Source organism: Indicator indicator, chromosome 6 (genome assembly GCF_027791375.1).
Source record: "Indicator indicator isolate 239-I01 chromosome 6, UM_Iind_1.1, whole genome shotgun sequence".
NCBI lineage: Eukaryota > Metazoa > Chordata > Aves > Piciformes > Indicatoridae > Indicator > Indicator indicator.
The window spans coordinates 30,130,847-30,147,082 of record NC_072015.1 but is presented as its reverse complement, the minus strand read 5'-3'; the positions used below and the strand labels follow the sequence as shown (position 1 = coordinate 30,147,082).

Genomic DNA, 16,236 nt, shown 5'->3' with positions numbered 1-16,236 from the left:
TACAAATATTTGTACAGACAAAAAAAAAAAAAGTTATTCTTTAAAGAAAGTCTACACACTAGAGATGGGGTCCACTTTCTAACCTTTTTCCTACACTGAGCAGAAACTGTCAGAAACCAGTTTTCTGGCAAACAAGACTTGATAAGATGGATTGAATGATCCACATAAAGACAGTCTCAACCTCTAGGCTCCCTAGCAAATTGAACAGCTCCAACAAAGGAGGGCATTTCTTCCCAAAGGAGTTGGCAGGTCCTGGAAGAGACTGTCCTAGGGAAGTGATGAAGTCACCATCTTTGCAAGGGTTTTAAAAACCATGTTGATGTGGAGCTGAGGAACATTGTCTGGTGGTGACCTGGCAGTGCTGGCTTAATGGATGGACTCAATGATCTTGAAGGTCTCTTCCAACCAAAATGATTCTATGAGTTAGGGTGGCAGAATTACTCCTTATTAGAGAGAGGAAGAAGTCTGTTGATGAGGATCTGCACATCTGGGAGTAGTGCTGAATTTGTCCTTTTCTAAGTCTTTTCTAAGACGTTTTCCTTTTCTAAATCTGGTATGTCACAAACTAAAATTCATCAGTGTGAACACACCTGGCAGGCATGCCTGGGAATGAAAGTAATCTCCAAGTTACCATGTGAAGAGGTTCTCCTAGCTGTCTGCTCTGCACTCCACTCACTCCTAATTTTGTGTTAGTTACAGTACTAACAGGGGATGTTTCTAACTTGTCCATGGGTAATTAAAACCAGTCTGTTGATGAAGTTAAGGTAGAAACTGAATATATATTTTTGAGCTGAATTTTAGCTGTTGAATATGGTGCCCTCTTTGCTGGACCCAGCACTGCAGGTGGGGTCTAAGCAGAGCAGAGCAGATGGGCAGAATCCACTCCTTCAACTTCCATTAGTTTTGTATCACCATTAGCAAGTGGACAATAAGGACACAAAAGACTGCTAAACCTAATTCAGGAAGCAGCCTTCCATCCAAAATAAGGATGAAAATGCCACTAAATGACAGCACTGAAAGTAAGAACAGTAGAAGACAATAGCTGAGGTATCGTTTGTTTTAATCACAACTCTAATTCCTTGATGAAGACAGAGTGTACAAAAGTGCTGTTGAGTGTGGCTTCACACTAAGAGAAGCTCTCATAGCAATAATCCTGCCTCGTTATTGCTCATTGTGTCTGTGGTGGACTGAAAACAGTTACAGCTCCAGTTAAAATTCCAGGAATGACAAATTCTGAGAGGACCTCCTGACGGGCACTGACACACTGAGAGAGCTGGGCTTCAAAAAATGGTGTCACTTCAGCACGTAACTTTTCTAGGGAGATCTTAGAGCAGCCTTCTACTGCCTGAAGGGGACCTACAAGAAAGCCGTGAAGGGACTTTTTACAAAGGCTTATGGTTATTAGATAAGGGGGGGATGGATCTAAGATAAAAGAGGGTAGATTTAAACTGGATTTTAGGAAGAGATTCTTTACAGTGAGGGTGGTGAGACACTGGAACAGGTTGCCCAGGAAGGTTGTGGATGGCTCCTCCCTGGAGATGTTCAAGGTCAGGCTAGACAGGGCCTTGAGCAACCTGGTCTAGTGGAAAGTGTCCCTGCTCATGGTGGTGGCAGGGGGAGGGTGGAACTAGATGATCTTTAAGGTCCCTTCCAGCCCCAACTGTTCTATGATTTAATGATTACTTTTCGTTTCTCAGTCATGGATTTTCAATGCTTTCTTCAAACTTCTTCCTCCTAGTATCTATTTCCTGTCTTGAAGTTGTCTCTGAGCTGCGATGTCTTTGTTTTTGCTTTTCTGAAGTTATTTAACAGTTGTGTCACTCTTGTATGGTAACAAAGCATCTTAAGACCTATCATATAGTCTTTATGTTTGAGGAAGTCTTTAAAATCACCTATTCAAATGAAGCTACACATCTTAGAAGAAGAAAATACAGGAATGCTGATTTTTTTTGCCTTTTTTGTTGTTCTAGCCCCCTCGATGCCACCCTATGAACTTGAAACACCTTTGAATCAAACTGACAGCACTGTGACAGTCTTGCTGAAACCAGCACAGAGCAGAGGAGCTCCTGTCAGGTATTTGGAGGCGGGGGAACACTTACAGAATTAAACCCAAATTGATTAATTTCTTGAACGTGTTTTCTGGGGATTTTCTACACAGCAATCAGTGTCTAAATTCGTGTCTGCATTAGCTCTAATTAAATTAAATAACTGAAGAAAATGAAAGTGCTTTGATGTCGAGTGCTCCTGTATTGTTTAAAGGATTTGATCCAGATGCAAGTGGCTTGTTCTTTGAAGATAAGGAACAAAGCCATAGTTCTGTTGTGTGGGTGGCTTCTTTAAGGTAATTGCTTACTGCAGTGTTATAAGTTCAAGGGCATATCACATTTTTTATGCTGAGCTACTGTCTTTAACATTCCCTCTTCTTGTTTACTTCACAGATTTAAGATAAGCAACTCTTAGTTAGCCAGTTTAAACAATACACATGGCAACATTCAGAAAGTTTTAATTGGCCATCATGGCAGAAATACGGGGGGAAAAATCAACCTGTAAAACCAGAAGCTCAGATTCTACACCAGTTAATGAATTTCCATTTTGCAAATCTTTATTTTACTTACACAGTGGTGTGAAAATCCTCCATTGTTTAGAATAAAAGGTGCAGTGGTGTGAAAATCCTTCATTGCTTAGAATAAAAGGTGCTTTTCATTGAAGAAAACAAAGGAATGGTTAGATTATTTTGAGTGAGAACAAATAATGAGATCAATATTCTAAATAAATGAAAATTCAGGTAATTAAAATACAATTTTTTTCAGAGATTAAGATGTTTTTCCTTGTGGCTAATTATATATCATCAAAAAAACACCCCAAATTAGTTCTCTTCTTGTTCTTATGAGTTTCCCCCTATAGTGCATGACTATCAATTATTTTTATCACAATGCTTAGATTTTTAGGGATTTTGTCTAGATTTTCTCTTGAACACCTCACCTATGAAGACAGGCTGAAAGAATTGGGGTTGCTCAGCCTGGAGAAGAGAAGGCTGTAAGGAGAATTTATAGCAGCCTTCCATTGTTTGATGGGGGATACAGGTGAGCTGAAAAGGGACATTTGACAAAGGCATGTAGTGACAGGATGAGGGCTAATGGCTTCAAACTGGAAGAGGCTGGGTTGAGATTAGATGTTAGGAAGAAATTCTTCACTCTGAGGGTGGTGAAGCACTGGAACAGGTTGCCCAGACAAGTTGTGGAAGTGTCCCAAGCCAGGCTGAATGGGGCCTTGATCAACCTGGTCTGCTAGGAAATGTCCCTGCCCACGGCAGAGAGGTTGGAAGTAAATGGTGTTTGAGTTTCCTTCCAACCCAACCCTGTGAACTGCAGATCTGGTATATTCATAGATGCATGAATGAAAATAAAAATTCTTTGAGTGTCTTCTGAATATTCAATGTTTTATAAAATTAAGTCTTTTCACTGTACAACATAGTGTTGCAGAATATATTGTATGTATGCAGGTCTACATTTAAAAAATGCCATCCTTTGGGTCTTTCAGACTTTTTAAATAGAAAATGTAACATTCTGGGGCAGTCTGAATCAGCTGAGAAAAAAAAGCCAGAAAGTGATTAAAGCAGCTTTAATGAAAATGATTTAGCAGATTCAATTAGAAATAGAATGATACTTCTCTTCCTTTATTTCACAATACAATATTGTAATCCTTCTGAATTCAAGCATCCTAATTAAAACAATACCAGTTAAAGTAGTATAAACACAACATATTAGACCATTAATAAAAAAAGCAGTTTCATTCCCTTTTATCTGCTTCAGGAGCTAAAGATGATCAGCTCCTCTAGCAGCAGTGACAGACCAGAAACTTCACTGACAAGGGAAACGAGCTAGTTAGGAGATTAAAGTGTGTCAAATAAGGTGATGAGTGGTTAAGGAAATAGAAAGAGAGATTTAAAGTAACGTGAAGCTGACAGATGAACACATAGCAGCAAATTAACCAAGGTCCTTTGCAACAGGTCTTAAAATCAAACAAATGCTGAGTGCAAACTCACTGTGTAAATACTGAGTGAAGCAGAGAGTGATAATTAAAGTAAGAATTTAATACTTTTAACATCAAGCTCTCCAGCATAGCTGGCAGAACACCTTCTGCATATGGATTTTGTCATTGTAATCTGTATTCCTTGGGTGTTGGAGATTTAGTCATACTTCATTTATGCACAGCACTAAGCAAGATGCCTTGTCTATTGATTGGGCTACAACTGCTGGCTGGGTTAATGCAGATCTCTGAAACTGCACTAAACCTGCAGTGTAAATGATTGGTGTTGTTTTATTGATCCACACCATCAGCCATGTCACATAAAATTCTTAACTTCTTGAGATGGATAAGGAGAGCACAAATTCTGCCACTCAAGTCCACAAAGCTAGGAACTGAGGTTGTTCAGAATTCCAGCTTTTTTCTTTGACTAAATTGTTTTTCTCTACTTAAGTATAAAAAAAAAATGACATTCCATACCTCATTATATCTAGGGAGGAATAATCCTATGTATCACTACAGGTTAGGGCTTGACCTGCTGAAACAAGGTTCTGCAGAGAATGGTCTAGGAGTTGTGGTGGACAACTTCACCAAGAGGCTTCAGTGTGCTCTTGTGACCAAGAAGACCAGTGGTCACCTGCTATAAGAGCAGTGTGACCTGCAGATTGTCAAGGGAAGTTCTCCTTCCCTTCTGCTTTGCCCCAGTATGGCCACATGTGGAGTCCATGTCCAGTTCTGGGCTCCCCATTTCAAGAGAGACAGGGAACTACTGAGGAGAGTCCAACACAAGCTACAAAGATGCTGAGAGGACTGGAGCATCTCTGAGGAGGAAAAGCTGAAAGATCTGAGGCTATTTAGCTTGAAGAAGAGCAGACTTAGAGGAAGTCGCCTCAGTGCTCAGCAAGAGCTGAAGGGCAGGGGTCAAGAGTATGGGGCCAGATGTTTTTCCGTGCTGCCCAGTGATAGGACAAGAAAAGGGCAAAAACTGGAACCCAGAAAACTTTGCTGTGAGGCTGCTGGAACCCTGGAGCAGGCTGCCTAGAGACATTGTGGAGTCTCCTCTGCAGAGATGCCAAACCCATCTGGACAATGTGATCCTGAGTAACCTGCTGTGGGTGCCCCTGCTTTAGCAGGGACACATCGGACAAGGTGATCTCCAGAGATCCCTTACAACCCCCACCATGCTAGGATTCTGTGATTATGTAGAATTCACACAAAACCGCCACAACACAAAACCAGAAAGGGCAACGCTCATTGTTTCAATGTTGATTCAAAAAGCAGACTCGACAGAAACGTTCAGGAAGCTCTGTTTGCAATGATAAAGTACACATTAATCAGGGAGGCCAAATGGCATCCCAGGTTCTTTTAGAATTCAGGAGACTGGACATGATTAAAATGTTTTTTGTCAGAATTTTAATACAACAAGGACTGCTTGCTTTGTCATCAATTTATGGTCAAGCTTGTTCTAGGGCTGTGGCTCTGTTTATTTCAAGGAGATTATTTCAGAATTATGTGTGTTTAAAGCAGGAATGCCCTCAGTAATGATGAATGTACACCCATCTCTAACAGCTGGCTAAGACATTTTGATTTTTGGAATGATTGTCCTTTGCAAGGTTTGGTTTATTTTAATTTAAGCTATTGGCTCAGTGGAAATTGTGTAATATATTTCTTACTGTGGATATTCTCTCTCTTTGTTTTTGTTTTTTTTTCCTTTCAAAGACATGTGTATGTGTTAGTAAATATTTTGCATAAAAATTGTATAAAGGACATTGGTGTGCTGGAGCATGTCCAGAGAAGGACAACAAAGTTGGTGAAGCGTCTGGAGAACTAACCTTACAAGAAACATCTGAGGGAACTGGGATTATTTAGTCTGGAGAAAAGTATGCTAAAGGGAGACCTTCTCACCTTCTACAACTCCCTGAAAGAAGGTTGTAATGAGGTGGGGGTTGCTTTCTTCTCCCAAGTAACAAGTGATAGGACAAGCAGGAATGGTCTCAGGTTGCTAATTTATTCCAAAGATCTGGCTCATCCACAGAGATGAAAAATGTGATGCTCAGTGACTCTCTGTGTTTAGTGTTGTTTATATATTCATCTATATTAGAATGAGTCTTAGGTTGTTTGCATTCCAGTATAAAAGGTTCTTGTGACCTCCTCTGGCAAAGTTTTCCTGCAAGCTTTGAGCTTCAGCAGGGAGAAGCAAGTTTTCTCTGTTGCACAGATTTTCATTCATTCTTGCCATGATAACGGTTGAGTGTTTCCACTTCTTTTATCTCACTTGCCTAATCAGCAAAATGTGGTCACTGCTATTCCATGCCACAGATTCAAAACACTGTATCAGTAAACATCCCAAAGATAACACTGGAATCATCTGGTGATAGCTAGTCTTCTGAGAGCAGCAGAGTGTGTGTGTGTGGTTGGGGGGAGGTTGGAGGGGGGGGGGGGGGCAGTGGAGTTGGGAAGCAAGAAGGATCAGGGAAAATTACACAATCAAAGAATTGTTTCAGTTGGAAAATACCTTTAAAATTATCAAGCCCAACCGTTGACCTAACATTGCCGTGACCATTAAACCATGTTCTGAAGTGCCATGTCTACACATTTTTAACACCTCCAGGGACAGTGACCCCACCACCCGTCTGGGCAGCCTGTTCCAATGCTTGACAACTCATTCAGTAAAGAAATTTTTGCTAATACCCAAGCTAAAGTTGCCCTTTATGGGCATTTGACCATTTCCTCTCATTCTGTCACTTGATACTAGGGAGAAGTGACCAACCCCACCTCACTACAACCTCCTTTCAGGGAATAATGGAGCATGAGAAGGTCTCCTCTAAGCTTCCTTTTCTCCAGGCTAGACAACTCCGGTTCCTCTAGTTGTTCCTCATAAGATTTGTTCTCCAAATCCTTCACCAGCTCCTTTGCCCTTCTCTGTACATGTTCAAGCACCTTAGTGTCCTTCTGGAAGGCAACACCACCCAGACTTCGTGGTCTATTTCTCATATTATGTTGAAGAATTCAGCTTACCTGGATTTGCCCCATTAAACCCTCCCAGTCATTTATGGCCCATTCAACCACCCTTCCTGCTTTCATAGACACCACAAACATTTGATACTTTCCTTTTCCAATTGGGTTGTTCAGCCTGGAGAAGGTTCCAAGGCAACCTTATTGATACCTTTCATTATTTAAAGGATCCTATAAGAAAGATATGGAAAATCTTTTTTAGCAAGTCCTGTAGTGACAGGACAAGGGGTGATGGGTTTAAACTAAAAGAGGAAGATTTAGACTAGAGAGAAGAAAGAAACTTTTTATGCTGAGCGTGGTGAAACACTGTTCCAGGTTGCCTGGAGATATGGTCGATGCTCCATCCCTGGGAACATTCCAAGTCAGCATGAACAGAGCTCTGAGCAACCTGCTCTAGCTGAAGACATCTCTGTTGTCTGCAGGAGGTTTGGACATGACACGACCTTTAAAGGTCTCTTCCAACCCAAACTGATGTATGATTCTATGATTGTGGTTAGAAATTCTGCCTAAGTGAGATTTGAAATGGGAGAGTGCTGCTTTGCAGAATAAGAGGAGTGTTAACGTTCTGGGTAGGCAAAGACACGACAACAGCACATGCAAATGCAAGCATTGCAATGGGAAAGCTGTCCTCTTACAATTCCTACCTAGCAGGTTATGTAGTGGTATGGGAATTTCCTTTTCTTCCCAGAGACATTACACAGTAATGAAATAATGAGGAAAAAAAAAATCTCATGTCAATGCAGCTGAGGAAATACCAAAACTCTACATTAACTAGTAAAGATTTGGAAAGCTTCCCAGGCAATTGAACACTAACCTTTGGCCTTTCAAGAGCTCCCTGCTAGAACAGTCTAGATATTTGGTGGATTTATGATAAAGAAATGGTTATCCTGAGATAATGTTCCTATACATGATCAAGTACCCTTAGTAACTCAGTAGTGTGCTGAAATATCATGTTCAAAATAGAGCTATTTAATACTGTAAGACCACAAGGTCTGAAAATCATGAAGGGAACTAATCTACCTACCACAAGCATCCTTTCTATCTTGTAAGGATCTGTAAACATAAAGGCTTGAGTCGTGCATGGGAGGGTCAGCTCCTGCCTGCAAACTGTATTTCCAAATCATAGCTTTACAATCTGTAAAGCAGCCAGTAAACTGGTTTGAGGATGGCTGTGATACAGAAGGGAGAGGGGGTTTATTAATGCCCATAATTGTCACTTCTTTATAGCGACAAGTATCATTATTTACAGCAGAAAGGGTCAATTTCAGTTTCAGTGAAGGAACAGGACACTAATTGCTTATGCTGTAAAAATGCTGTAATTCTTTTTTGTTATGCAGTAGAACTTGTCCTTGGATTTTTACTGTGGCTTGAGGTAGAATTTATGGTATATGTTGCCTGGGTATGCGTGGTGTAGCTTCTCATGCCCAAAACTTCCATGGTCCTTTTACTCTGACTTCTCACATAGTCCCAGGGCAAAAGCAGCATTGATTCTTGATTTCTTCAAGTAGTAATTTGTGTCACTGAGAACCCAGCATGTAATACTATCTGTCATTTAGCAATGTGATTAATAATAATTAATCCCAGACAAATAAAGCAGACTAGAGCAAGCCCAGAATGAAAGAAGGAACAGATCATTCCGTATCTCTAAAGAGATTATTTTTCAGTTTCATAACTCAGTGATACGTTCTCATGGGCTTTGGTTATAATTAACAACTGAACAATTTACTGCACTGTTACAAGACTGCTTTGCTTAGGATGTTTGGCTTTTTTTTATAGAACCATAAAATTGTTTTGGTTGGAGGAGACCTTTAAGATCATTGTGTCCAACCACTAACCCAGCACTGCAAAGTCACCACTACACCATGGGCCCATTGCCCACCTCACACAGAAGGAGGTGAGGTACAATCCCACCTTCATCTCAGAGCACCCCTCCAGGGTTGCAAAGAGTTTTATTTCTCTGTCCCACTGTGTGTGTAGGGGCTCAAATATATTTCTGGACACTTGCCCAGAGAGACGTAGAGGAAGATGTTTAGTTTAAGGACCATAATAAAAGAGTTCTGGACATGGCTGGAAGTCACTGAATTCCATGATTTTTAAGTGTCTTCAGTTTATACATGCCTGAGTTCAAATGCAGAACAGCTAGAGCACTCCTGTGTTCACTGGAGCGGGCCAGCAGCAGTGGGGTTGGACTAGACGACCTTCAAAGGTCCCTTCCAACCCAAATCTGTCTCTGTTTCCATGAATTTCTAGCTCTCAATATACATACGATTTGATTGACCCATTCTGTGTGTACCAAAGCATTTCCTTCAATCATTACAAACAAATAAGTGAATGCTTCTTTCACAGAACCATAGAATTGTTTCTGTTGGAAAAGGTCTCTAAGATCATCAAGTCCAACTGTCATCTTAGACCACCATGGCCATTAAACCATGTCCCAAATTGCCATGTCTACATGTCTTTCTTTAACACCTCCAGTGATGTGACTCCACCACCTCCCTGGGCAGCCTATTCCAAAGCCTGACCACTCTTGGAGTAAAGGTATTCCTAATACCCAAACTAAACATCCCTTGGCATGATTTCAGACCATTTCCTCTCATTCTATCACCTGATACTAGGGAGCCAACAGCCAACTCACTACAGGCTCCTTTCAGAGAGTTGTAGAGAGCAATATTAAGTAAAATTAAAAGAGACAAAAGAACAAAGAGGAAGAATGGAAAGAGGAAGAAAAACTATAGATGTGCTGCAGAATGAAACACTGTCGTCTGCCATCCTGTGTGCTGAAGAAGTGTTCATCTTACTGAGTGTTAACATGAAAACTTTCTCTCTGCTCATTTAAGTAGGAAAGGAAATCACTGGCATTTACAATAAGCATCATGACTGGAAAGCATCGTTAAGTAAAAGCTAATCTGCTCAACTGGATTACATTAAGTGACATAAAGAAACATTAGAGTCACTTACTGGGCTCTACAACTGAAAGTAGCACCTCTTTAGTCAGGAGCTGTATAAATGCCTTAGCCTAAAAGAGCCGCAGAGAGCAGTAGGGTAGACATCTGAGACATTATGAAAATGTTGAATTTAGGGAGAAACTACCATGGGGTAATCAGAGGAGGGCGAATGAATTATCTGTGTTCGCACATCTAAAGCTGAAGCTGTTCTCAGGATTAGTTTGGTCAGGCAGCAGAAGCACAAGGCCAAAATCTCATCTGTATTTAACAGTTCTGCTAATCCTGAACTGTGCAGAATCTTTTATCTACAGCCAGATTTCCTGTGGGAAGAGCTGCACAGTGTCACACTGCCAAGGTTTCTATGCTGCCTAATCCTGCCAGAGCTGTTCCCAGTGTGGGGAGGAGGAGGAGTTATACCTTCCCTGACACAAGAGAAAGGTCAGCCTTGTATTTATCCACACAAGACCTGAGAAACTGGGGACACCACCACAAAACCTAGCTAGTTTTCTATATCTGCACTTCTGGGTAGAGTGTCCTGCAGAGCCTTTTTGTAGAGAAGAAAGGATGAAAATGAGCACAGACAGTAATCTCCATTTCCAAATTCCTGGACCAGAACCCACTGCGTTTAAGTTGTGGCAACAGATGATAGCACTGGGAAACAAGAATTCTGTAGTGGTGATTTTTGCTGTGGTCCTGTTCTCCCACAGCAGAGCTGGTTGAAGAAGAAGTCTCTGTGCCTCAGTTTTCTTTTCCATTGCAACTGAAGCACAGGCACATCCTGCTTTCAACCAAGTAGGTGTTACTCTCTTTTTTCAAGTAACAGACAACAGGATGAGAAGAAATGGTCTCAAGTTGTGCAAGGGGAGGTTTAAGTTGGATATTAGGAAAAAATTTCTTTACTGATAGAGTGGTCAAGCTGCCCAAGAAGGTGATAGAATCACCATCCCTAGAGGTGTTAAAATCCCAAAGATATGATTTAGTGAGCATGATAGTGTTCAGCTGATGGTTAGGCTTGATGATCTTGGGGGTCTTTTCCAGCCTTGATGATTCTATGAGTCTGAGCTTCCCATAAAAGCAAAATCTGGCAGAAGGAGAAAATGGACAGGCAAGACTACATCCTAAACTACTGCAGCATGCATATTTGAGTGAGTCTATCTGTGCTCCAAGTTGTATTCCCTGACTGAATAGCTGAAAAACTTCATCTCCTCTGTGAGTGCTTTAATGAGCAGTAAACAGTTTTCAAGCTTGGCATCAAAAAACCTGTTGAAGTTGGCTTGTGCATTCACTCAGCTGCCTCAGCAAATATTTTCCCTTCTGTGCTGCACACAAACAGCAGGTTGCAGAGCATCTTTGAAAAGGGGAGAAAAGAAGCATTCTCCCTATACTTAGAAAGCACTCATTTTAATGCAGTCACTTAATTGCCCAGCCCAATACAGTGGAGAGTTTCCAGTGCACAGCACTGTAGGACACAGAAAGATCTCTTTCTTTTAGTGTTCATATTGTGTCATTAATCCATTAGCTGTTCTCCTGCTCTAAATACTAAAATTCACTCTAAATCTAAATTTCACTCTTCTCTGCCCAGTAGGACCACATCTGGAGTCCTGTGTTCTGTTCTGGGCTTCCCAGTTCCAGAGAGACAGGGAACTACGGGAGAGTCCATCAGAGGCTAGAAAGATGTTGAGAGGACTGGAGCATCTCTGTGAGGAGCAAAGGCTGAGAGACCTGGGGCTGCTTAGCCTGGAGAAGAACAGACTGAGAGGGAATTTTCTTAACGCTGAGCAAGAGCTAAAGGGCAAGGGTCAAAAGGATGGGGCCAGACATTTTTTAATGGTGCCCAGTGATGGAACAAGGGGCAATGGGCAACAACTGAAACCCAGGAGGTTCCATCTGAACATGAAGAAAAACTTCTTTGCCATGAGTGTGACACAGCCCTGGAGCAGGCTGCTCAGAGAGGTTGTGGAGTCTCCTTCTCTAGAAATTCCAGTCTCACCTGGACATTGTGATCCTGAGCAACCTGCTATGGGTGCCCCATCTTTAGCAGGGAGGTTGGACTAGATGGTGTCCAGAGGTCACTTCCAACTCCCACCATTCTGTGATTCTGTGAAGAGCCTGCCTTACTCATTTGTCCCACCAAATAAATCAAAGGTTTTCCTTACTTTTAGGTGGAACTTCCTGTGTTATAGTTTGTGCCCATTACCTCTTTTCCTCTTGCATGAAGTCTACCTCTTTTGACGTTACTCCATTCCTTACAATACCACTCCTTTTAATTTTATTGTATTATATCAATCCATTCCGAACATTGTACAAGAAGAAGATACTATATATATATATATTCCCTTTTTTTTTTTAAGTTCTTGAATCTCACATTTCTTATGATGTATATTTGTAGATACAATGCTGAGGGACATGGTTTATTGGTGGACTTGGCAGTGCTGTGTTGATGGTTGGACTTGATGATCCAAAAGGTCACTTCCAATCAAATCATTTCTTTGATTGTATGATCCTGAGTCCATCGTAGTCAGAAGCAGATCTCCAACTTGCAAGCAATAGTGAGTTTTCTTTGAATATCAGAAGGTCAGGCACACACTTTCAGAAATTATTCTGTTGATTCTGATGAGATGGGCTGTGTGATCTCACAGGTTGTTGCATATTGGTTTGCATGTGTTCAGGCTCTTGGAATTTCCTTTTGTTCCTTCCTTATTGATCTGTACTTCAGCACCATTGTGCATCACTATTTTCTTTGCAACAGGTTGAAAAGAAAGGATCAATCAGCTCTGCCACGGCTTTCAGTTAGGAATATTTTCTTCAGATTCCAACTAACTGCATTCTCTTTTAGACTAAATTATTTTAGACAGTTTTGTTTTCTTTAATTTCTTTTAATCTATGAGAAGAGTTCATTCCTTTTTTTTCCCCCATGCTTTTCAGTTGTTATATAAATTGGCCTTGGCAACCTGAAAACTGATGAGTTAAATGGTGTAATATTGCCTGATAAAAGCACCTCGTTTGCTGTACCAAGATATTTTTATCTCTTATTTATGAACTTATCATTTTTTCCCTGTGTTCCTTTTAAAAAGAAATTAAGCAAAGAACATAAAGCTGATTAAGAAGCTTTGAAATGGTTTTCGGATTGTTCCAAGTATCATAAATGTAAGTTCATTGGAAGTATCTTTTCTGGCTTGGTACCAAAAATATATTCCCGTCCTTTCAGCAAAATTGGTTGGACTATAAAACACTGTTAATAGAAAATACAGCTCTTCACACAAGGAAAATCTTATTTTCTGATATAGTGACACATTTTAGCCTGCAGGAATATATAAAGCTGCTCAGTTCTTATAGGTTACTACTATGCATAGTATTTCAATGTCATATTATTTGATTTGGACTAACTTTGGCTCATGTTTGTTCTTGTGTCCCATTCTATGAAGTCTTTGGTATTTCATTTGATTCCACACTTAGGTAAATTGAGCACATGAACAGAAATGTATCTATTAAGAAGCCTTAAAGTAGTTTATATTCCTGCTTTTTTTTTTTTTCAAAGAACTTGGCTTTCTAGGATGGGAGAACCACATCTGCTACCAGCTTGGCACTGAAGAAATGCCAATCTGTCTGAATCTAAGAATTTTAGAATCAGCTGTTAACTCTTATCTATTTTTATGCCACACAAGGTGATCGTCTTGCAGACCATTTATGAGATCTAACCTTGCATTCTAATTGATGCATCTTTGTGCTTGTTACAAATTTCTAATTACTAAATTGCAGTGACATGAAAGGAAAAAAAAAAAAGAAAGAAAGAAAATTCCACATAAAAAAAAAATTGAAATTAGTTAAGTTAGGAGAATCAGCAGCAAAAATCTTTCATCTTGACCTAATTTAGTTGAAATTCTGTGCTTGATGGGATGATTAATAACAGGTGGCCTTTTAGGGAGCACTCAGCTTGAGTCTAATGTTCTAGTTGTTCTTTTATTACCCCAACCCTCTCTAACTAAAGGATTTTTTTCACCCTGCCCTTTGTTTACAATATAAGACTGTAATTGAGTTCGTATTTCTCACCCAACCTTTCAGCTGTAATTAATATTTTATTATAGAAGATTTTATCACTAAATAGCCTCGCAGCAGGGTATGGAACCACACGCACAGGTCCCCACACACACGGGAAGGCGATAGAGACTTAGTGATGCCAAGCAAGTTCCATGTAATGAGTTATGGTTGAGAGGGCACAAAATACATTCACAGTACCCAGCTAATAATCTGAAGCAGTTTAGGACTGATCTTATCTCCATCAAAGCAGGACAAAGAGAAATTAAAGTTGCAAGAATGAAATATTCAATGTGGTGTTATTATATCAAACGTGTGGCACGTAACAAAAATTGTCTGTGCAGGACCAGCTATTATCTGTTTTCATTATTGTATTTTATGAGCAAGAACAGTTTAGGTCATATGCTTTTTGTGCTAAGAGTTACACACTGTTCTCTGAGCCTTGTTAAGCATCGACACCTCCACAAAGTGAGAGATGCAAAAATCTGAGCATTTAGGTTGCCACACTATTTGTTCTTTAAACTGAGATAACCCCAATTGCCTCCCTTAACTGCACTGCATACTGAGTGAGGAGGTTTGTTACTTTATTCTGATGCAAAGAAGGTGTTTGCAATGCAAGTTTTGAAAGATGGAAGCAAGCTTATTGTAGAAATAATCCTAGAATCATAGACTGGGTTGGGTTGGAAGGGACCTTTAAGAGTCATCTAACCAATACCCGAGCAGTCAGCAGGGACATCTTCAACTACAGCAGGTTGCTCACAGCTCCATCCAAACTAACCTGGAATGGTTCCAGGGACTGAGCTTCTACCACTTCTCTGGGCAACTTGGGCCACAGTTTCACCACCCCCAGTGTAAAGTGTTCCTTCCTTCTCTCTAGTCTAAATCTCCTGCTTTTACTTTGAAACCATCAATCCTTATCCTGACACAACGAGCTCCTCTAAAAAGTCTGTCCACATCTTTTTTATATGCCCCGTTATGTACTGAAAGTTCATAAGACAGTCTCGCTGGAGCCATCTCTTTTCCAGGCTGAACAACTCCAACTCTCTCGGCCTGTCCTCATAGCAGAGGAGTTCCAGCTCTGGGATCATTTTTGAGACCTATTTTGGCCCCAGTCCAACAGGTCTATGTCTCTCCTGTGTTGAGGGCTCCAGACTTAGACCCAGCTCTGCAGATGGAGTCTCAGCAGAGTGGAGCAGAGGGTTAGAATTGCCTCAGTGATTCTGAGTTTGCAGCTTATATAACTGTAAACTAGACTGGAGATAATTATTTCTTAAAATTAGATAATTTGGAATATTGGATTTTTTCATTATAGAAGTCTCCAACATAATGTGGGACTAACTGGCATTCCTGCTCCTGGCAGAGTCACCCTCACAGTGAGTAATTCCACTTTCCTCAACACAGAGCTCTGCTGTAGAGATGATGAGGAGCTAAGCCTCTTCATATGGCCAGAAGAGGAATTACAGTGTGCCTCTGGTTACTGCCAATCTTGCTGCAGTAGGAAAGATGGCCTAGAAGTTGCAGCACTTAGGCTTGATGTGGATGAGAACATGTTTCTTTTCCAGAAGGTGGGAGAAGGACCAATCTGTACAGCTTTCTGCCAATCAATATATCCTGCTCTCTCCACTCCTAGCTCTAAAATCAAAATAAGTGGAAACAGCATCTTCTTTTCTAAAGGAAAAGAGATCTCCATGTGTGGTGGTGAACAACTTGGCCATGTTGAGGAGTGTCACGAGAAGCAGCTGCATGTATAGTTGACTGTCTGGAGAGAGTTATTTTGCTTTTTTACTCACCTCTTCCATGATGCTCACCAGAAGATCTCAGAATAGTGTCTTTGTAGCACATTTTGTGAAATTATTATCCAAACAGTACAATTCATTCATTTAAAAGCCATGTTGTGAGCAGACTACAAAGGATTTAGGAGACATCCCTGGTTTATACTGCTGTGTAGTGAAGTCAGTCCCAAAACCCTGGAGAATCCAAAGCCTTAGGTTAGCTCAGTTTAGACCAGCATCATTTAAGTTAGTGGTATTGCTGCTTGGGCTTTAAATTAAGAGAAAAAAGCCTTGTGGAGTGAGATCAATATGAACTGGTGTCTAGAGGGACTAAGCTCTTACACTCAGTAGAAATAAAAGTTGTTCACTGGTGAAATGAAGAAATAAAGTGCTCCTTGGCTTGTGTGTGCTCTACAACATATCCAAGGTAATGAAAGTTTCTG

The 16,236-nt window shown here is 40.6% G+C and overlaps 1 protein-coding gene across 1 annotated transcript in view; it reads left to right on the top strand.

Moving 5' to 3' along the window:
* Positions 1–16,236, top strand: part of PTPRM (protein tyrosine phosphatase receptor type M) — a 515,441-nt gene that overhangs the window by 269,583 nt on the left and 229,622 nt on the right. The window contains exon 11 of the mRNA XM_054381571.1: positions 1,971–2,073. Within this exon, the coding sequence (XP_054237546.1) occupies positions 1,971–2,073 (103 nt within the window). The remainder of the gene's footprint in view (positions 1–1,970; positions 2,074–16,236) is intronic.